The following is a 21,938-nucleotide window of genomic DNA, read 5'->3' as shown; positions in this document are numbered from 1 at the left end:
ATTAAATGTAGCTATCCATTAAAATCTATGATTTTTATATAACCCAACCTGAAAGTTAAGTGGGATAACACTTTCTAATCCTAACCTTAATCCAACTCGACTTTTGGGCTAACCCGGCCCAAGTTATAGCCCTATTCCTAACTCCACGACCCAAGACATACCCTAATACAAAAGATCACACGAAATTGGATCGATGATTGACTTTTGATATACTTTGATATATCTCCGAGCTCAATTGCAGCCTTGCTGCAGCGTGGAAAGGTAATTGTTTGTTGTTGGGGTGACATTGGAATGCACAGGGCTTACCAAGAGAGACTCCCAAGCCCAACTAACAAGTCTCAAGGTTCAACAGCTGGATGGATTGGTGTCCCAACGAATTCTGACTGCTAAAACAACTTTTCCACGATTGGCGATTTCTGACCCACCTACGGTCTAAGATTGACGGCCTAGATCGATATCGATTTCACACCGCACTCACATGTATATTTGGAGAAGATCCCAGATAACATTCTTCTGGCCCATCCACCTCGACTTCCAAATGATGACGTGGAGGTTCCAAAAGCAAAATATGATGCAAGAGTATGAGTGCGTGTTAAGGCACTGTTTGTCGAAGCCAAATTTGGAGCCAAACATTTTTCCGAGCAAACCGGTGAAATCGATGCTTCTGTTGTTGGCTCGGAACGCTCCTCCACTTTCTCTTTCTTCGTCATTCCTCAATGCTAGGCCTCGCTGCGTTGCCATATAAATGATTTTCAAACTCTCAATTTCTTTGCCAGCCAAGTGGAGGTTTCCCCTCTATCAATCACCACTCGTTTCTTTGAATCTCTCAAAGTGCAATTCTAGGGTTTTCCTCTGTGTCCCATCTTTCCTCCTCCTCCATTCCTCCTAGTAACCAGGTAACTTTGATGATTCTTCCTTCTTTGTCTCCTCCTTTTTCTGTTTCATTGAAGCTGTTATCTGTTGATTCATCGATACTTGTTGCTTTTCGCTCTTGTTTTTATTATCTTGATGGTAATCTGGACACTTTTCGTAAGCTTTTCAACTTTTGTGAATTTTCAATTGTTATTTCTCGTCAAGATGAGCTCTTTCGCGTGAAATTCCATTCTTTTTTGTTTTCTTTTCTTTTGTAACATGTGGTTATGGAATTAAGGGTCCAGTAGTTAATGAATCTCTAGCGGTTTCTGTGGTTTATGGATTGTTTCGTCGTTAATTCGGTAAATCTAAGTTCGATTTCTTGAATTCCATACAGGACGGTTCCTCGGGAATAAGGTTTTATAGGATTTGGCGTACTGGTAACTGTGAGAGAGGACCAACCCCAGGGCCTTTATAGTGTTTGTCTCCAACTTGTTATTGAATTACCACGGTTTATGTTCTGGTTGAGTTGAGAATGAGTGTGGTAGGATTTGACATTGGCAACGAGAGTTGTGTTATTGCTGCTGCAAAGCAGAGGGGGATTGATGTTTTATTGAATGATGAATCCAAGCGTGAAACACCTGCTGTCGTCTCGTTCGGTGAGAAGCAACGTTTTATCGGTGCGTCTGGTGCTGCTTCTGCATTGATGAACCCAAAATCCACAATCTCTCAGGTGAAGAGACTGATTGGGCTTAATTTCAGACAACCTGATGTTCAGAAGGAACTCCGGAATTTTCCCTTCGAGACTTCTGAAGGTTCTGATGGCAACATTTTGATTCATTTGCAATATTTGGGTGAGACACTGAAATTGACACCGGTTCAGATCTTGGCAATGCTCTTCTCACATTTAAAACAGATAGCAGAGAAGAATCTGGAAACTCCTGTTTCAGATTGTGTCATTGGGATTCCTTCTTATTTCACAGATTTGCAAAGACGTGCTTATTTGGATGCTGCGGCAATAGCTGGATTGAAGCCATTAAGATTGATGCATGACTGTACTGCTACAGCTCTTGGTTATGGAATTTACAAGACCGATGTCTTCAATGCAGGCCCTACTTATGTTGTGTTTGTTGATATTGGACATTGTGACACGCAGGTGTCTGTTGCATCATTTGAGGCTAGTTATATGAGGATAATTTCTCATGCTTTTGATAGAAACTTGGGAGGGAGGGACTTTGATGAGGTTTTGTTTAGTTATTTTGCAGCACAGTTCAAGGAAAAGTATAACATTGATGTTTATTCTAGTGTGAGGGCATGCATCAGGTTGAGGGCAGCATGTGATAAGCTGAAGAAGGTTCTGAGTGCAAATGCAGAGGCATCACTTAATATTGAGTGTTTGATGGATGAGATAGACGTAAAGGGTTTTATTAAGAGGGAAGAGTTTGAAAAAATGTCTTCGAATCTGCTGGAAAGAATTAGGCTTCCTTGTGAGAAGGCTTTGGCTGATGCAAACTTGACTGTGGATAAGATTCATGCAGTTGAGCTTGTTGGATCAGGGTCTCGGATACCAGCTATTACTAGAACTTTAGCTAGCCTGTTTAACAAAGAGCCTAGCCGGACAGTGAATGCAAGTGAGTGTGTAGCCCGTGGATGTGCTCTTCAGTGTGCAATGCTTAGCCCAATCTTCCGTGTTAGAGAGTATGAGGTATGTGCTATTATTCGTCATCGTTTCTCCAATGATAAATGCATTGCTGGTTTTCAGCCTTGCCCACTGCTGTTGGGTCTACTTGGGGTTTAATCTTGAAATTCTTCTGCACCCGTTCTGCAGTATTTACTCTTTAGGACGTGGTGCGTGAGACTGTTCTCCAATGTTTGGAATGCATCTGGAACTGGCTCATGTCTGGACCACCAAGATCTCTCTCTCTCTCTCTCTCTCATAATGTCATCCTTCCATGATCTACATATTACATGCATGTATACATGCATTGCACCTACCTGGGTCATCTAGATAGAAAGTCCGAAAGCCTCTTCTACATGGAAAAGTTAAACCCTTCTTTTGGGCATTGTTTAACTTGAAAAATTGAGAGTTCCACTGGTTTATATTGCTTTCTATAAAAGGTCTACTTGATCTGATTGAAAAACAGAAACCTGTATGTACATATGAGTACTTGTGCATATGCATGCAAATGTAGACTTTTCTCCTTTGTGTGTGTATATATGCATCTATATTTGTGCTTGCGCATGCCTTCCTTTTGGGATTGATTTAAAACTTTGGACCTTTTCAACTTCGACACTCCAAAGAGTAGACTTTGCTTAGTGCTATTTCAATTTGGGATATACTATTATGCTATCCTCATTTCATTGGAAGGATGCCTGATGTTGGACAAAAAAGAGGGTACAGTATTCATTAGATTAAGGATTTAAGCATCAAGAGGTTAATAAATGGAGATTCAGTGAGACTTAAAGAAAGATTAGGGCGGAAGAATCTAGTATTCAAGTTAATAATCAAGATATCACTCAAAACCTAAAGTCAGGATAATACTAAAGAAACTAAGATTGCATTATAAATAATTAGATAAACAGAAAAATTTGGGGCACAATGTTTGAGGATGTTTGGACTAAGCTCTGTTTCCCAAGAGACCTGTTGGCATTACTATAGAGTTGGAATTTGTGTGATTTATTGAGGAAAGGAAATATTTTTTGGGGGGGTGGTTCCAACAGCGGTGCTGTGGTCAATCTGGACAGAAAGAAAAAGGAGACTTTTTAACACAATTTCAGTACAGTAGATTCAGTTTTAAAAGGTAGCTGGGGAAGGGTATACTCATGGGCAGCAGCACATAAGATATTCAAGAATATACCTTACAGTAATCTTTTTCTTGTCTTGACCAATGCCTTATTATGCAAGGCTTTGTATATGTTTTTGTTTTTACTTTAATGAAATACTTTTAAGAATTTGGGTTGCAATTAGTCATGCCAAGTCCAAAGAACTTTGGCAGTGGAGACTGAATTGTCTTGGTGTTGCAACATTAATCTACTAGAAGGAAAATGATCCATGCTTTACATGGGGTTTGTAGGAGGAACATAACAGAATGGAACTTTGGAGGGGAAGTGGTCTAGTCAGGAAATTGTTATCTTTCTCCCTTGAATTATATGGGTTTTTTCACCCTAGGATCGAGAAGGAATTTAGTTGAAGTACTCATTCTTTCCTCATGTAACCTTGATGCTAGACTGCAATTACATCTCAGCTCCTCAGGTAATCCTTCTCCAGCACATGTGAAAGGGGTTTCTTCAATGTGGACAGGATTATCATTTGTATCCATGGTGACCCACTTTGGGGGGATGATTTACAGATTCTACTAAGGCCTAAGTCCTTACTTTATCATCAGGGTTAGGAGTAGCATAGCAACACATTGGATTGTGGATTCTTTGAAGTTTAAGGTATGCTAGCTAATGCCATTGGCTGAACTGCTGGAATATTATGATTGGTTGAAAGCAATGGAAGCTTTCCAATTATCTGAATGAGATTAGGGATTATCTTCCTTTCTTGCCAGTTTGAATCGGGTGGATTCCTAGAGATTTGAATTAGATGGCAGGTGGTTTAGCAATATCATTTCTTTTTAAAATCTAAATTTCTGGAGGATGGTGCTGCATGTTTACCCTTTTGTGTATAAATTCAGTCTCTCATGTACATGCCTTTCTTTTTCACTAATATAATCAGGTATAATTACCTTCATAGGGAGCTTTATGTCTTTATTTCAATGCAGCTAAGATGGACTACGATTGTATAGCCTCTTGTACGACAATGTTTTAAAAACCGACCTGGAGGCCGAACTGTTTTTGCCTCTGGGTTGCGGGTCACTGGTTCGACTGGCCGGGTCGAATGGTTCAGACCGTGCCACGTCATCATATATTAAGTATATATATATACATATATATATGTGTATCAATATATATTTTATCAATAAATAATGTATAAATATGTTTTAGATATGTTATATGTATTTTTATATTTAATTTATATTTTTTAACTCAGTTTTTAATTTTTTTATTTATAAGAAATATTAAAAATTGCAATTTGAGGCTAAAAAGGGTTTTTTTTTGCGAAAATAGTGGGGCAAGGCGCCTTGGGAGGCATAGATCTCGAAAAGTTACCCAAAATAAAAAAAAAATCACCCCAATCGGACATCGGAGTACTAAGTTATGGCCTCCAAAAGTTTGCATACATTGAGTGTGCAACCCGCGACCCGGTGACTGGGTCGAATGGGTCAGCGGTTGAATCGGCCGGGTCGAATGGTTCTTGACCAAGTCAACGGTTTTTGACCGTCTGACGGGTCTTGACTGAAGCAGACCTGGAATCTTGGCCGGTTGATGGTTCGAACGGCCGGGTTGAAAACACTGTTGTACGGTTCTTTATACTGTTTGATGCTTAATACAATACTTTACCTTTTCAAAAGAAAAAAAAAGGATGGACTACGATACCTGGATACTGTAAAAGGGTAGTGTATTGTGTTGGATACTTCAATTTCTATTGTAAATTTGTATCTGACACTAAAAAATTTTCAGGGTAAATTTTTGACTGCATCTATCACATCTACCATATTAAAATTATTCAAACCATTCTCCCTACATCTTATTCCTTTTCTGGCCTTTGCTTTTTTTCCTTTTAGAGCATTCAATGTGCACCAAATTGCTCCTTTTTGGCCTACTTTATGAAAGAAATTTCTGTAATGTGGGAGGAGTACTGTAAAATTGTACCATCTTTTTAAAGCAGAATAGTTTGCCAACTTAGATTGTTCTTTAATTTTAATAAAATCTTCTTGAGGTGCTGATAAAAAAAAACTAAGATAAAGCATGTCATTAATAGAAGACTGAAAGAGATACAGCCTTGCCCACTGGGCACTGAGAAAAGCAAGCACTTTGACTTTGTACAACTCAAAAAAAACCCAAAAAAGAACATCATACAAAAAGATTACTATGCTCCAAAAAGAATTGTAAGGACAATTCTTGAACAGTTTGTGAATCGCCACCTGGAATATAACCTTTCCCAAATGCTCTTTATGACTTCCTCCTCTGATCTCAACTGATTTTCAAAGAGTCTAATATTTCTTTCTGACCAGATTGACAACGCCACCACTGCTGGCAACACCTTCCATAGAATCTTACCTCTTCTCGACAGACCCCTCAGACCCCAGACCTGTAACAGATCCAATACATTCCTTGGGAGGCACGACTGAACTACAAAAACCTCTAGCATTTTCATCCAAATTACCCAACTGAATCTGTAGTGCAGGAAGAGATACTCCAACTTTTCAGAATTGTTGCCACATAGGACATATCTGCTTGGTTCTACTACCCAACCTCTGACAAATTGTCAGCTGTTAAGCACTTCCCTAAAGCTGTCACCCATAGACAAAAGGAGACTTCTAAAGGAGCCACCTTCCTCCACGCCAAGTCTTTGGGGAAATTATCTTCCTCCTCCCTGCAAAGGCTTCTGTAAAAAGATTTGACTGAGAACCTACCTGATTTCTCCTTTGCCCAAATCCTCCTGTCCCCCCTTGTACTGTCCACCCTTACCTCATTCAGGATCTGCATCAGCTCCTCCCATTGCTCCACTTCCCAATCATTCAGGTTCCTTCTAAAACTGGGACACCACACACCTGCCCCTCCAACCTGAGAAAACACCTCTGACACCATACACTCCTTGTTGATAGCAATATCAAAGAGGGTTGGGAATCTGTCCTTAAGAGGGCTATCCCCGTACCAGACTTCCTTCCAGATTCTCACTCTAGAACCATCTCCTACTTCCATTCTTAAACCTTGTCTGAAATCCTTCTCTGACTTCTGAATACCCTTCTGGACTGCACAGCCGTAAGATAAATTTGATTCTCCTGGGTCCCAATTTTAGTTCCTTGAGCCGTACTTAGCCTCTATTACTTTTCTCCATTGACTCGTGGTCTGTTCATTCCACCTCCAATATCATTTCCCTAGACAAGCCAAGTTAAACTTTCTCACATTCCTTAAACCCAAACCTCTCGCCTTTCTTTGCTTACAAGCTTTGCTCCAACTAACTAAATGAAGTTTAACCTCATCCTTCCATCCCTGCCAAAGAAAACCTCTCATTGTCTTCTCCAACATCTTAGCCACACTAGCTGGAATATAGAAGAGAGACAATAAGTAGGTAGGAAGAGAAGACAAAACACTTTTTTATAATGTAAGTTTCCCTCCCTTTGATAGATACCTCGATTTCCAGGAGGCAAGTTTCCTTTCCATTCTTTCCATCACTGGGTCCCAAGTCTTCTTAGAAATGCATTTTTGCCCAAGTGGCATCCCCAAGTACTTTGATGCCAACTTTCCAACTTTGCAGCCTACAATATCTGCCAACACTTCCAAATTTGGACCAGTCCCCACTCCCCCCTGCCATTAGCTCACTTTTATGCATATTGACTTTCAGGCCAGAGACCACTTCAAACCAAATTAAAATCATTCTGATTTTTTCCACTTGATCTTCTGTCATGTTGACAAAGAAGAGAGTATCATCAGCATACTGCAGCAGTGCTACCTCCATTTCTTGACCCACCTTGAAGCTCTCAAATAATCCTCCTTCCACTATCTTATTCACCAACATACTTAGAGCTTCCTATCATAAACAGCAAGGGAAAGAGGGGGTCACCTTGCCTTAGGCCCCTCGAGCTCTGAAATCTGTCTGCTGAAACACCGTTTACCAAGATAGAGAAGCTAGCTGTTGTTATGCACACCTTTATCCAATTCCTCCACCTCCTCCCAATGTTGAACCTTTTAAGCATGTAATTCAAAAACTCTCAATTTACATGGTTGTATGCCTTTTCCATGTCCACTTTGAGCAATATCCCCTCCTCCCTCACCAATGATTTAAAAGTCGCACCTAGACGCTCAGGCAAGGTGCATTTTAGGGTAGGCGCCTCGCCCAGGTCCTAGGCGCAGCCCATTCAAAAGGCGCACGCCTGGTGCGCTTTGCGCCTTAGCCCGGGCATTCGCCTTTTGAAAATTTGTCGCTTTTTCCCTTTTTTTGAGTCCCCTAGACGCCAACCCAAACAAGTCCATGTTAGGGTCTTAAATTCTTAGATTTTACACAAAAAATAATAATTTTATAGTTTAAATTGCTTTTAAGAAGATATTTTATTAAGATGAATGAATGGACAACCTTACCAAATAGGGTTCGCTCGCTCACCGAAGCTTCAAGAACCCCCTATTTGGTAATGTTGTCCATTCATTCATCTTAATAAAATATCTTCTTAAAAGCAATTTAAACTATAAAATTATTATTTTTTGTGTGAAATCTAAGAATTTAAGACCCTAACATAGACTTGTTTGGGCTTGCCTTGAGGGACGTGGCACAAAGGCGGCTTGTAGAATTAGGAATGTAATACATCACATTAGCTACTTGATGCAATTGAGAAAAAAAAGAGATTGTGGGTTTTGTATGCTTGAAAATGTTTTATATGTTTGATTTCATTTTTAAATTCTCATTTGTATATGCTTTACATATTATATTTATGTATTTTAATTTTAGATAGTAGGTTTTTTAAAACATTTATTTTAAAACTTAAGTTAATATTTTTATTAATGTTATGCTTTATAATTTTTTGATTTTTTTGCATTTTTTTCGAGTTTTTTGCATTTCTTTTAAATTGTGCGCCTTGCCTCAAAAAGGCGCGCGCCTTGCCTTGCACCTTGTGCCTCAGGCGCAAAATGGCACTTGCGCTTTTTTTGCGCCTTGCGCTTTTAAAACACTGTCCCTCACTTCTTCTTTTGGAGTCAATGAGTTTATTTGCCACTAGAACGCCATCGATAATTTGCCTCCCATCTACGAAAGCTCCCTGAGATTCTGATATTAGTTTACCCATCACCCCTCTCATTCTTTTAACTAACACCTTTGCAAGCACTTTATAGACACTGCTAACAAGGCTTATTTGTCTGAAATCTTTCAAACCCACTGTCCCTTTCTTTTTGGGAATTAGATGGTCTTAAGAAGAGATAGTCTTGCTCATTTCATGGGAAAGATACTGATATGTGTTAGATGGTCTCAAGACCTAATTAAGTATCCAATGCGGCAGAGTTGTTCAGTGCTAATACTGTTTTTTTTTTTTTTTTTTTTGAAAAAAGGTAAAGTATAATTGATTCAAAAAATCAAGTACAATTAGAGGCTGTAAATTGTGTGTATACAAAAAACCACTATACCACCAGCCCTATACAGATACTGTTTACAAAAAGATTATCAAGTATCTCAACAATGTTGACGCAGCCAGAATACAAGTTGGAGTATCATGAGAACCATATCAGAAATGGGATACCATATTCTACCACTCCTGGATCTCAACCATATCATAGACTGTTGAATGGAAATAAGAAAGGAGTATGGAGATTCAAACATACCTTCAGAGAGACTCAGCTCTTAATGTCATGTTTGAACTGCTCTTTAGTGTGGACACCTAGATCTGCTAATGCTCTGGCCGGATGGCTTAGCCAAAATGGGGGTCAATAAGACTGCTCTCTTCTGGGGGTGATGAATACAGTGTAAATTGCATATTTATGTATGTAATGTAATGATGGGAAAGCTTGATGGGTAGGTAGCTGAGGTTAGCCCATCAGGGGCCGTATTTAATGAATTCTCTCTTCAGTTACTGTTTATTTTCATCATAGAAGATAAAGAATGTTTTAGCATTAGATTTTTCATTTTTGTCTTCCATTCTAAAGTAGGACTAGTTTAGAGTATTGTTTCCTATTTTGTATCTTTCAGTCATATCATATATTAGGTCTATAATTAATAGAACATTGTTCTTTAGAGTAGGGATGCTCACAGTTTGGTTAACCCAACTGTGGGCCTATTTTCCAAACTGAACAGGTACGTCGGCTTTTGGAAAATCATGAACTGAAACCAACTGGTTAACTGGTTGATCGGTTTGGTTTTTTTGATGTTTATAATATATTATAAATAAATATATAAGTATATAGTATAAATACTTGAAATACATATAAAATAATAAATAATATATTATATATTATAAATAAATATATATTTATATAATGCATATATATTTATTTATAATATATAGATAATACAAAATATTAATCGCTGGTTTTTCATATTGGTTAACTGAAACTAAACCGGAATTTTTAGTTCAGTTTCGTCGGTTTGGTTCAGTTTTTCAATTTTTGATGAGCACCCCCTAATTTAGACCACGAAAAGATTTGGGGGTGGGGTGTATTTTGTATAAAAGGGGATTTGGGGCCTATTCTTCTAGTAGTGGTAACCCATTTAGAATTTTTCAAACCTCATTCACCTTAGCTCTGCCCCTGCTAGGCCCATGTATTCTTGTAGAAAAATATGATTGAGTTATTGAAGTTCTAAAAAATCGTGTAGTGACAACTGAAATAGAACAATGTATTTACTATACCTTATTTGTAGGGGTGAGCACTGAGCAGGACTTTGGAAGACCTGGAGCCAGTCCACACTACATGCTTAGTACTTGGATTATCTGGGCCCAAGCTCAGCCCAAGGTGCTCGACCCAAATCCAGCCCGACTATGTAGGGCATTTACTATACCTTATTGTGTTCATAATTTAACAATGGATATGGCACCAAACAGAACAGAATGGCAAAACAAAAGTCATGTAGCTGACCCTGTATAGTTGGGACAAGGCTTAGATGATGATGATACATGCTACCTTGGATCTTTTGGATGGGCTAAGTTTTACCAAGGCCTAGCTCAAACTCAACTTTAGGCCTATATTTTTGCCCAGGCCTTGTTTCTGACTAGCCAGGCTAGGTGGACCAGCCTAGCTGAATACTCATCCCTACTTCTCTTGTCCCAATCCACTTGGAGCCTTTTTTGTATTCATGTGAGAAAAATAAATTCTACTATTAAAAGTATAATACCATTTATAAAAAAAAAGTATAATACCCAACATATTGGAAATAATGAAATCATAACGTACAGATTATATGATGGCAAACCTTTTACTTGTAACCTAGAAACTTAGCTCTGTCAATTGAATCTTGATTTTTTCTATTCTTGTCTTTTAGCCTTTGCACTGACTGCATAAATGCTAATGTAGCATATGTATTTGCAGGTCCAAGATTCCTTTCCATTCTCCATAGGGTTTTCATCGGATGAAGGCCCGATTCACATACTGACAAATGGAATTTTGTTTCCAAAAGGACAATCCATCCCAAGTGTTAAAATACTTTCATGCCACCGAACTAATATGTTTCATCTAGAAGCATTTTATGGTGATCAAAGTGAACTCCCTCCTGGTACTTCTCCAAAGATTAGCTGTTTCAAGGTATGCCTTCCCTTGAATGTGCTTTTTATTCACACTGTTTGTGTCCATAAAAGAATGTTCTTTTCTTTTGTAGCACTCCTAAATGGATGAAGTGTTTGTGTGAGACATGTACTGGATTCCTACACTCCATAGGTTCTTGAGGGGCACTTCTATATATCATTTCCCTTTTTGTCAGGCTGCACTTTGTTCTGTTATTCACAGAAATATGGTGGACCTTGGAGACTGTTTTAGTTATTATGAGACATGACACCCGTACACTTCAACATGCTATTATCAACAATGCTGCCTGATGGTGCATTGGCACCTTTGTAATACTATTTTCCCTGTTATTTGAACTCTTGTTTTTATCTCTCTTTAGCTGTTGAACATCTTACTCCTAATACTAAGAATTTGATAGGTACCATGATAAATGTCAAAAGAATTTGATAAATGAAACTGAATGTATAGTATCATCATATTTGTTAGTACCCATCAGCATACCCATATTTTGGACTTTGATATATGAAAGTCTTATCCTCTAAGAAGTTGCCAGCTTGTTGGACTTTGACAAATGAAAAGTCTTATCCCCTTAGAAGTTGCCAGCCTGCCTCACGAGTCATGAGGAAAAGTCTTTTGTGCATCACACAAAAGACCTGGAGAACTACTGGGGAACCCAGTAGTTAAGATGGTCATTTGGTGTCCCTCCAAAAAAGGAGGGACAGGACCAAGCCTGTGGAACTGCAGGCTCTCTGTGACATGGTCAGTGGACCTAATATGCACCCTGCCCTGTCCTGTTGAGTTATTGGGCCAACTTTATTTATTTTTATTTACATAACTTAGTTAGGAAGTTACTGGTCCTTAGGCCCATTAGTTTATGTTAAGTGTGTTTTTTAGCTTTTTACAAGTTGCCGACTTACTAAGGGCATACTTGTACTTTTACACTTTTTTTTATGAGTATATAATTAAAAAGAAAGGGGTGACCAGATCTGATTTTTTTGGCTTCCTCTCATTCTCTTCTATTTCTTCTTTTCTTTTCTAGCAGAAACTTTGCCCTTCTTCTTTCTTCTTTTTCACAAAGTTTATATCAAAACAGCCATCAAAACTTTTCTACTTGGTATCATAGCAAGTTTAAAGACTTCTTGAGCTGCTCCATCATGCAGCCCTAGATCGGCCGACTGCATGATGAGGTGAAGGGCTGATCGAAGACCTCAGGTAAGCCTAGTTTTTGGATTTTTTGGTGGAATTGCAATCCCTTGTAGCTGGTATAGGGTTGTACACCAAAATCAGGAAGAACTGGAGAAAGGGGAGAGAGTCTTGTTTTAGTAGGACTCTTCAATTTTGACCTAGGAAGTGGCACCCTAGTTTTCTAGGGTTCCTTGAAGTTTTCTGTAGGGGGCGGTTCAAGTCCCACCTTTTTTGGAGGCCTTTGGAGGGAGCGACAACCTCTTCTCTCTCTTTTCCCGCTCCCACAGAAAAAGGAATCTTTAAAGGGAGGAACTTCTAGGGTACCAGAAGGGTGTTTGAGGTGTCCGAAGGAGATAAATACCTCTTTTTTCATCTCAAGTTGATTTCCTAACCCTTTTTGGGAGTTATGGAGGGCTGTGGAGTTGAAAACAAACTGGGAAGTGAAATGAGACAAGGGGAAGGAGGTGTTGGAGACCTCTTCGGGGCTGGGACCATCACTATAGTTAAGTTAGATGTTACAAACTACTTAGAGTGGTCACAATCTGCAAAGATGGCCATTGATGCTCATGGGAAATTGGGGTATGTCACTGGTGAGGAAAAGAAACCCGAAACTAACTACTCCCGATGGGTACAGGAGAACTATATGGTAATGACTTGGCTATGCAATTCCATGTTGCCCCATATAAGTAAAAATTTTTTATGGGCTAACACAACTAAGGAGATTTGGGATGGAGTTGCAGAAACCTATTCACAGAATGAGAATGTTGCTAGAGCTTATCAGTTGAGAAACCAGGTAATTCCCACCAGACAAGGAGATAAATTTGTTGTTATTTATTTTTCAGCCCGCAAAACCTTATGGCAGGAGATAGATCATTTGGAGACTATGGTTTGGGAAAGTAGCAAGGATGCAACAACTTATCAGAAATTGGTAGAGAAGAATAGGGTTTTTGAGTTTCTAGCTGGATTTAACCCCGAGTATGACATTGCATGACAACATATTCTTTCCAGAGATAGTGTAACTCTCTCTCAGGCATATGCCTTTGTGTCAGGAGAGGAGAATAGGAGGAATGTGATGATGAGGAACCCAGGTCTTGAGTAGTCAGCTATGGTTAGCATAGTGAAACCTAAGCAGAGTGGAGACAAGGGTGGAAATGAACTTAGGAAGGAAGATAAGAAGGATCTGACCTGTAACTATTGTAAGAAGCCTAAACATACTAGAGATACCTGTTGGAAGCTTTACCCTAACCTTGTGCCGATTTGACTCAGAAACAAGAAGGGAAATGTGAAAATGGCAGTGACTGGTGACTTATCAGGACCACCTACTACAGCTTCCCAGAGTCTGTTGCAGCAGGTGTAGTGAAGGCCGAATTGGAGAGATATGGGCAGTTACTAAATCAGAGAGATACAGTCATCCCTAACCCATTATCAAGTGGACAACAAGGTATAGGTGGATCAAGAGGTAGCCATTCTACTTCTTTTGCACATACAGGTAGTTCACATGCCACTGCAAACTATGATTCCATTAGAGGTAAGGAGAGACCCCCTTGGATTATAGATTCAGGAGCCTAGAGCATATGACCAACATTTCCACCATTTTCTCCTCATACCACCTCTGCTCTAGCAGAGATAGAGTTTTCACAGTTGATGGATCACATGTTCCCATTTGTTGGGAAAGGGTCTGTCAAGATAACCGATACTATTTCCCTACCCTTTGTCCTCCATGTTCCTAGACTGAGTACTAACCTTTTTTCTGTTAGTAGTTTGACAAAGAATTTGAATTGTTCAGTGATTTTCTCTCTTGGTTATTGTGTTTTACAGGATCTGGAATCAAAGAGGACGATTGGGAATGGTCGTGAGGTGAATGGAATCTACCTTCTTGATGCGCTTCCTAGTCATCAGAGTCATGTCAACAGGGGTATTGAGTCAGAGTTAGTGGGTCAGATTATGCTTTGTCATAATCGGTCAGGGCATTTGTCTTTTGCTTCTTTGTGTTTCTTGTTTCTGAAGTTGTTTGAGTCTATTAGTTTATCCAGTTTAGAGTGTGAAGGTTGTCAACTTGGAAAACATTTTAGACACTCCTTTAAAGCTAGTAATAAAAGATGTTGTTCTGCTTTTGATATTATTCATACTGATGTGTGGGGGCCATATCACATTCCCTCTATGGGTGGTTATTGGTATTTCCTTCTGTTGGTGGATGATTATTCTCGATATTATTGGCTACATTTGATGAGATCCCATGATGAGGTGCCATCTATGGTTTGACAGTTTCATCAGATGGTGCTAATGCAGTTTGGGGTACAAGTGAAAGTGTTTAGATCAGACAATGCCAATGAATATTTTGAAAAAAAACTTGGCATCATGCTTATTAGAGCATGGAGTAATCCATCAAAGCAGTTGTTCATACACTCTACATCAGAATGGTGTAGTAGAAAGTAAGAACAGACACATTGTGGAGTTGCAAGAAGCATGATGATGACCTCTAGTGTTCCAGTTCGTTTTTGGGGTGATGCAGTTCTTATAGCGGTTTTCTTGATTAATCGGGTGCTTTCTCATGTTCTTGGATATAGCACCCCGTTTAGCCTTCTTTTTCCTGAGGGGGAGATGTTTCATATTCCTCTAAGGGTGTTTGATTGTGTATGCTTTGTCCATGGGTATGTAGGAAACCAGAAGGAGTATTGTTGCTATGACCCAGTGTCTGACCCTCCTATTTCACCCACTTACCACCTCCCTTGCGTTCTGTTTCATAGTGTTTTACACGACAGTGTCTTCGACTGCATAGGGAGGCTGATTCCATAGCAGAAGAACCCACAACACTTCTTATCAACTCCTCAGAGACTCCAAGTTCAACTGACACTGATCCAAGTATGCCCCTTGCTTCCTCTGATGGTTTAGTTCGTATTGATACTACTAAGCCCATTGCAAATGACCTTGACCTTCTTATTGCACTCAGAAAAGGGAAGAGAAAGTGTACTACTCATTGCATCTCACACTATCTCTCCTACAATGGACTATCTCTTTCCTACCGGTTCTTCCTTTCCTCCCTCGACTCCATGTCCATACCCAAGGGTGTTAGTGAGGCTCTCTCCAAACCTGAGTGGAAGGCAGCTTTGATTAAGAATCGGGCGTGGGAGATTATGGATCTACTAGAACGCAAGGAGACAGTTGGATGCAAATGGATTTATACAATGGAATACAAGGCAGATGGGAGTATAAAAAGGTATAAGGCAAGGCTGGTCGCAAAAGGGTATACTCAGACTTGTGGCATAGATTACTTAGAAACTTTTGCACCAGTGGCAAAGATGAGCTCAGTCCTGGATTCTTCTATCACTAGTAGCTACATACTCTTGGCCACTCTTCCAACTTGATGTGAAGAATGCTTTTCTCAATGGGTACTTGCAAGAAGAGGTGTATATGGATCTTCCATCTGATTGTTACAATGATGTGGAAAAGGGATAGGTATGCAGGTTAAAGAAGTCTCTATATGGTTTGAAACAATCACCCGGAGCTTGGTTTGACAGGTTTAGAAGAGCATTGGTTGGTTTTGGCTATACTCAAACCCAATCAAATTATACTCTGTTTGTGAAGAGGAGGGGGTTTCTGGTGTTAGTTTTGATAGTGTATGTGGATGACATTGTAGTTACAGGAAATGATCTGAGCGAGATTGATACTTTGAAGAAGAATCTGCACAAAGAGTTTGAAAGCTAGGATCTTGGGGAGTTGAGGTACTTTCTGGGCATTGAGGTGGCAAGATCAAAGCATGGAGTCTTCATCTCACCGAGGAAGTATGTTCTGGATCTACTATAAGAGATAGGGAAACTTGGGGCAAAGGCAGCTAATACACCTATTGATCAGAACTACAGGATAAATGCTTCAGAAGGTGAACTAGTGAAGGATATTGGGAGGTATCAAAGATTAGTGGGGTGGTTACTATACTTATGTATGATACGACCAGACATCTCTTATGCAATGAGTGTGGTGAGTCAATATATGCATGCCCCACGAGTTCAGCATCAGGAGGCTATTGACAGGATACTTTCTTATTTGAAGGGACACCCAGGTAGAGGCATATTGTTTGCTGACCATGGACAGTTGAAGCTAGAGGCTTACACAGATGCTGATTGGGCAGGGTGTCTAGATGATAGGAGATCTACATCAGGAGTTTGCACTCTTGTTGGACAGTTGGAGTTAATCTAGTTTCATGGAAGAATAAGAAACAAACAATTGTGACAAGGTCATGTGTAGAAGCTGAATACAGAGACATGGCACATGGTGTTTCAGAGCTCCTCTAGATTTGTTCCTTGTTAGGGGAGATGGAATTGAGGCAGAAGAACCTATGATACTATACTGTGACAATCAAGTAGCAATTAACATCGCCCACAACCCAGTTCAGCATGATAGGACGAAGCACATTGAAGTGGACATACATTTTATAAGAGAAAGGGTGACTTCAGGGGAAGTTTATTTGCCATATGTTGCATCTGATTTGCAGCTTGTTGATGTTCTTACAAAAGGTGTTGCAAGAAACAAGTTGGAGCATGATCTACGTAAGTTGGGAATGTGTGACATTTATTCCCAACTTGAGGGGGAGTGTTGTGTTATTGGGCCGACTTTATTTATTTTATTTACATAACTTAGTTAGGAAGTTATTGGGCCTTAGGCCCATTAGTTTATGTTAAGTGTGTTTTTTAGCTTCTTACAAGTAGCTGACTTACTAAGGGCATACTTGTACTTGTACACTCTTTTTTACGAGTATAAATTAAAAAGAAAGGGGCGGTCAGATCTGTTTTTTTGGCTTCCTGTCATTCTCTTCTATTTCTTCTTCTTTCCTTTTCTAGTAGAAACTTTTCCCTTCTTGTTTCTTCTTTTTCACAAAGTTTATATCGAAACAGCTATCAAAACTTTTCTACTCCCCACCCCCTGAGTCCTCTGTAATCTGTACAAGACCTGGAATTAATCTTATCTTCATTGTTGCTTATCTGTCTCTCTCTAATATACACACGGACAGACAGATATACATGCTGAATTGTTTTATGTTCACTTCTAAATTCTAAAACGATGATATCCTGTTATTGCAGATTGGCCCTTTCCAAGTTTCACACACCGAAAAAACTAAAGTCAAGGTTAAAGTCCAATTAAATCTCCATGGAATAGTTACCATTGATTCAGCATCAGTAAGTACGAAAATTTGTTTTTTACTTGTTAAATTTTTTAGCTCTATTAATCTTTAGATATATTTTGTTAATCCATTATGAATCTATTTTATTGTAGTTGTTTGAAGATCAGGCAGACGATCCAGTTACAAGGAGCAATACTCAGTCCAAAGTTGACACTGAGTCTGTTTCTGGGCCTTCTGATGTGGTATCAAATGGTGCTAAAGATGGTTGCTTTTCACAGCCTGAAACTTTGCCCATGTCTGCTGTAAGTTCTGTTGGAGCTCACCATGTAGTTAATGGGTAATTTGGGTTTTTTCTTCATATCTTTGTTTCTTTGATCACTCACTAAACAAACTTTATTAATTATAATGTAAAGAATGCTCTACAAAGAATTCTTGGAGTCCACCTGTATGGGTCTTTCTTTCATATTATTAAAGGACAAAAGCTTAGATTTTACCTTGCTTTTTTGGGTAGTGTCAAGTACAATGTGCCTGGACTCATTTAAAATATATCTGTTAAACTTGCCTTGATTGTCAGCTCCCTTTCTTTACGATCTTCTATGATAATAAACTCCAGCTTGATGGTGTGCATGTATCCTTCTATGATAATAAACTCCATGTGTCATTCTCACAACACCCTATTGATTATGCTATGGTTAGAGTGAAACTTTTCTCAGCCTAGTTTAAGTGATTATGGTATGAACCTGGACATGTAAAAGTCACTCACAATACCATTATGCTAGCAGGCTGATGGAATGAGAAAGGGAAGGTTCTTGAAGAGGCTTGAGATGCCAGTTAGTGAGACTATATATGGTGGGATGACCAAGGCTGATGTCTTGGAAGCTCAAGAAAAAGAACTTCAGTTGGCACAACAGGACAGAACCATGGAGCAAACCAAAGATAAAAAGAATGCCCTGGAGTCATATGTCTATGAGATGCGCAATAAGGTATGAATTCAGAATCATGATATCTTAGTTCTCTATTGTTGTTAAGGTTTAAAAACATAGTCTCATTACCAGGATTTATTTGGTTTGATCTGTGCACATCTGGACACTAATTGCAACCTGACAACTCAGTATAATCTTTTTAAACAAGTTATTACTATTGAGTACTGTATGGCCCTTCTATTACTCCTAATCTATATTTATTTGGTCATGATCATCTAAGCCTTGTCCCACCTATATGGATTTGACTGTATGAATCCTGTTTTTTCCATTCCGTTCAGTTCAGTGCCATATTCATTTTTATATATTGAGTCCTTAAATTCTTACTACGACTGTTGTCCTTTTTGGTCTTTCCCTAGCCCTTATGGGTGCTGTAGATGGTCTCTCTCTAAGTGACTAGACCATCTTAGTCTACTTTCCATCATTTTATCACCTATTGGATCTACTCCCAGGTTCCTTTAAATGAGTTCATTTCTGATCCTGTCCTTGCTAGTTTTCCTACTCATCCATCTCAACATTCACATTTCTGTCACACTCATTTTTTGTACATGTTTTTTCTTGACTGCCCAACATTCTGCTTCATACACCACTGCTAACCTTACAGCTGTTTTTAGTCAGCATGCAAGGACATAATAGAGAATCTTTTGCAAACCTATTCCAAGTATACAAGTTCCTTTGTATTTTCATTGTGTGAAATAAATGTGATACTTATATCTGAAGATTTTGATACAATAATCTGTTTTCTCTCTCTCTTTCTCTCTCTCTCTATATATATATGTATGTATGCATGTATGTATGTATGCATGTTTCTGGATTTTAGAATAACACAAAGTATTTGAATAGCTTTTTAACACATACCGGAGCTTTGCAACTGATTTGGAGAGGGAAGGCATCTCTAGAAACCTACAACAGACTGAGGAGTGGCTTTATGAGGATGGGGATGATGAATCTGAAACTGTATACACAAGCAAGCTGGAAGATCTTAAGAAGGTAACTAAAACTTCTAAAAAATTTGAACTCTACTAGCTTCTTTTCCTTGGTGACATATGGACCTTTTGGTTTCTTATAGCTAGTGGATCCTATTGAAAACCGATACAAAGATGAAGAAGCCAGAGCACAGGCTACAAGGGATTTGCTGAAGTGCATTGTGGAAAAACGGATGGCTGTGAGATCACTTGCATCCAATGAAAGAGATATGGTAAACAAATTATTTGATGATTGTAACAATAATGATTATGATCTTGAGGGGGGGACTTTGATACCTGTCTAAACTATCCTGAATCATTCTTATTTGCAGATCATTAATGAATGTAACAAAGTGGAACAGTGGGTACGGGAGAAAACTCAACAGCAGGACTCTTTACCAAAGAATGAAGACCCAATACTATGGTCAAGTGAAATTAAGAGAAAGGCGGAGGCACTAAATGCGTAATTCTTCTATTTTAATAGCCCAAAAGAATTCTAATCAGATTTATTGCGTTGAGACAACATAGCTGTGGTGCCTTGGGGGCCATATTTCATGGTCCACGTAGATCCCTATGCCAAAACTTTGATCCAATTGGATTGTCATGGGCATCTAACATATTTCATTATATGGTCTGGATTGAAGATGCTATGTATTCCATATAGAAAGATGCCAATAGGGTGATTATTCAGTTGGATAAGTTTTTGACAGGTCTAGGTGGAACCATTGATCTGCAATACTGGCTTGTGCTTCCAGGATCCTATAGCAGCCACAATTATTATAGTGTTATTGTTGTCATTATATCTTCCCTTGTCTCATTTTCTTCAATGTGATGAAGTTTAACTCTATATATTTCAGGATGTGCAAACATATACTAAAATCTAGAACTTCTCCTCCAAGACCAGATAACACCATGGCCCCTGATCAGCCAATTGATAAAATGCAGACAGATTGAAGTGGATGTTCAACGGGCATGGAGCTTGTTTGCGTTATTTGTGCTTGCTGACAGGTTTAGAGATCTCACAGTTTTCTCCCATCTCTTTTGATTATTATATTTTTGTAAACAATTGGTCCAGATCCAAAATGGTCAAGATACGGCCCTGGGCCTTGTTCATTCCTATAAAGGCCTCTTCTTTCGTCCATAATCGTATAATCATAATATAGTATGGGTCGTGCAATGTTCCAATGCTGTCCGTCCTTTTGTACTAATCTATCATGGTTGGAATTAGGTATAGGGTATCGGATCGATCATATTCTTGTGATTAACTTGTTTCATAGAGGAAATGTCAAGTTAAACAGTATTCTGTTGTATCAAAAATATTGACCCCTTGTTGGGTTTTCAATACAAGACAAACAACACAAATTAAATTAATGAATTGATCTTAGATAAGCTATTTTAGAGGGGCTTCTTTTCACCTTATTTTGGTTTTCTTTTGAGTTCTGGATTATTATGGAGCTAATCTGGGCTGATTAAGCATATTTTCATTAATGGAATTTGGTCATAACATAGAAGATGCATGGATGATGCTAATTGTTCAGATCCACAGGATAAGATAGATCCTTTGTATTAGATAAGATTAGACAAATGTTTCGGCCATTGTGACTGTTCCAAATGCGAATGGTCTAATTAGATGTCCAGCTTTTTAATTCAAGAGCTTTTTTAGCTTTGGCAGCTTCTGTAACGTTGATTGACTACCTCATCTTGTTCTTGCCATTGTTTGGTCCCCCCACGGTCCCACCCAATATACATACAAGGTTGAAACTTGAAGATATCCTTATTGGAAAGTGTATAAGAAAGGAAATTTTAAGAGACAGGTCAGATATAAGCTGAGGTTATACAATCAAAGCTATTATGACCTACACTAAAACTAAAGTAAATATCTACTTTATAATATTATAGATATATTGGGATAGGTTTTGTAAAGTAAATATCTACTTTATAATAACATAGATATGTTGGGATAGGTTTTGTATGCAGTATATGGGAAAAAATTAAGTGTCCGTTTGATTTGCAGTTGGAATTGAAATCGAAATCGGAATGGTTCATTCTCATAGTCTGTTTGGTTCAGACAGAAATGAGAATGAGAATTAAAATCAGCATGAATGGGATTTCATTCCCAAGGGAGGGGTAGAGAATGGCCATTCCCTCAAATGGGGGAATGCCATTTCAGCAGAAATTGGAATGAGATTCCCATTCCAGACTCCTATTCCTGCGAACCAAACAGGGCCTAAGATATGTGGATAAATGGAAACTTGAATAAATAGCAAAAATATGCCAATAGAAGCAAATATAGGTCTCAAATGACTATAAATAAAGTATTAATAAGAAAAAGTTGATAAAAATGATTAGAAAATTAATTAAATCGTAATGCAGGTTCATTTTAACACATTGTGGTAGTATAGCTTGGTGGTAAGAGTCTTTTTCTTCCATTTGGGTGGTTTATCCTTTTGAGTCGTAGAAATTGTTTTAATTACAGCCTTTCCAGTAAGGTTTTAAAAACTGGACTGGACACGGAACTGTTTTGGCAACTGGTTCTGG

At 38.7% G+C, this 21,938-nt stretch overlaps 1 protein-coding gene across 1 annotated transcript; it reads left to right on the top strand.

Annotated features, from left to right (window-relative positions):
- Positions 1 to 600: 600 nt before the first annotated feature.
- On the top strand, positions 601 to 20,775 carry LOC104612815 (heat shock protein 70 (Hsp 70) family protein). Its single transcript, XM_010280402.2, has 10 exons — positions 601 to 896; positions 1,250 to 2,557; positions 10,963 to 11,175; positions 17,415 to 17,510; positions 17,608 to 17,757; positions 18,238 to 18,438; positions 19,279 to 19,425; positions 19,505 to 19,633; positions 19,733 to 19,863; positions 20,258 to 20,775. The coding sequence occupies exons 2-10, from the start codon at positions 1,388 to 1,390 to the stop codon at positions 20,352 to 20,354; spliced, it is 2,334 nt and encodes a 777-aa protein (XP_010278704.1). The 5' UTR covers positions 601 to 896; positions 1,250 to 1,387; the 3' UTR covers positions 20,355 to 20,775.
- Positions 20,776 to 21,938: the final 1,163 nt, after the last annotated feature.

Source organism: Nelumbo nucifera, chromosome 1 (genome assembly GCF_055504915.1).
Source record: "Nelumbo nucifera cultivar China Antique chromosome 1, China Antique-T2T, whole genome shotgun sequence".
NCBI lineage: Eukaryota > Viridiplantae > Streptophyta > Magnoliopsida > Proteales > Nelumbonaceae > Nelumbo > Nelumbo nucifera.
This window is presented reverse-complemented; position numbering and strand designations above follow the sequence as displayed.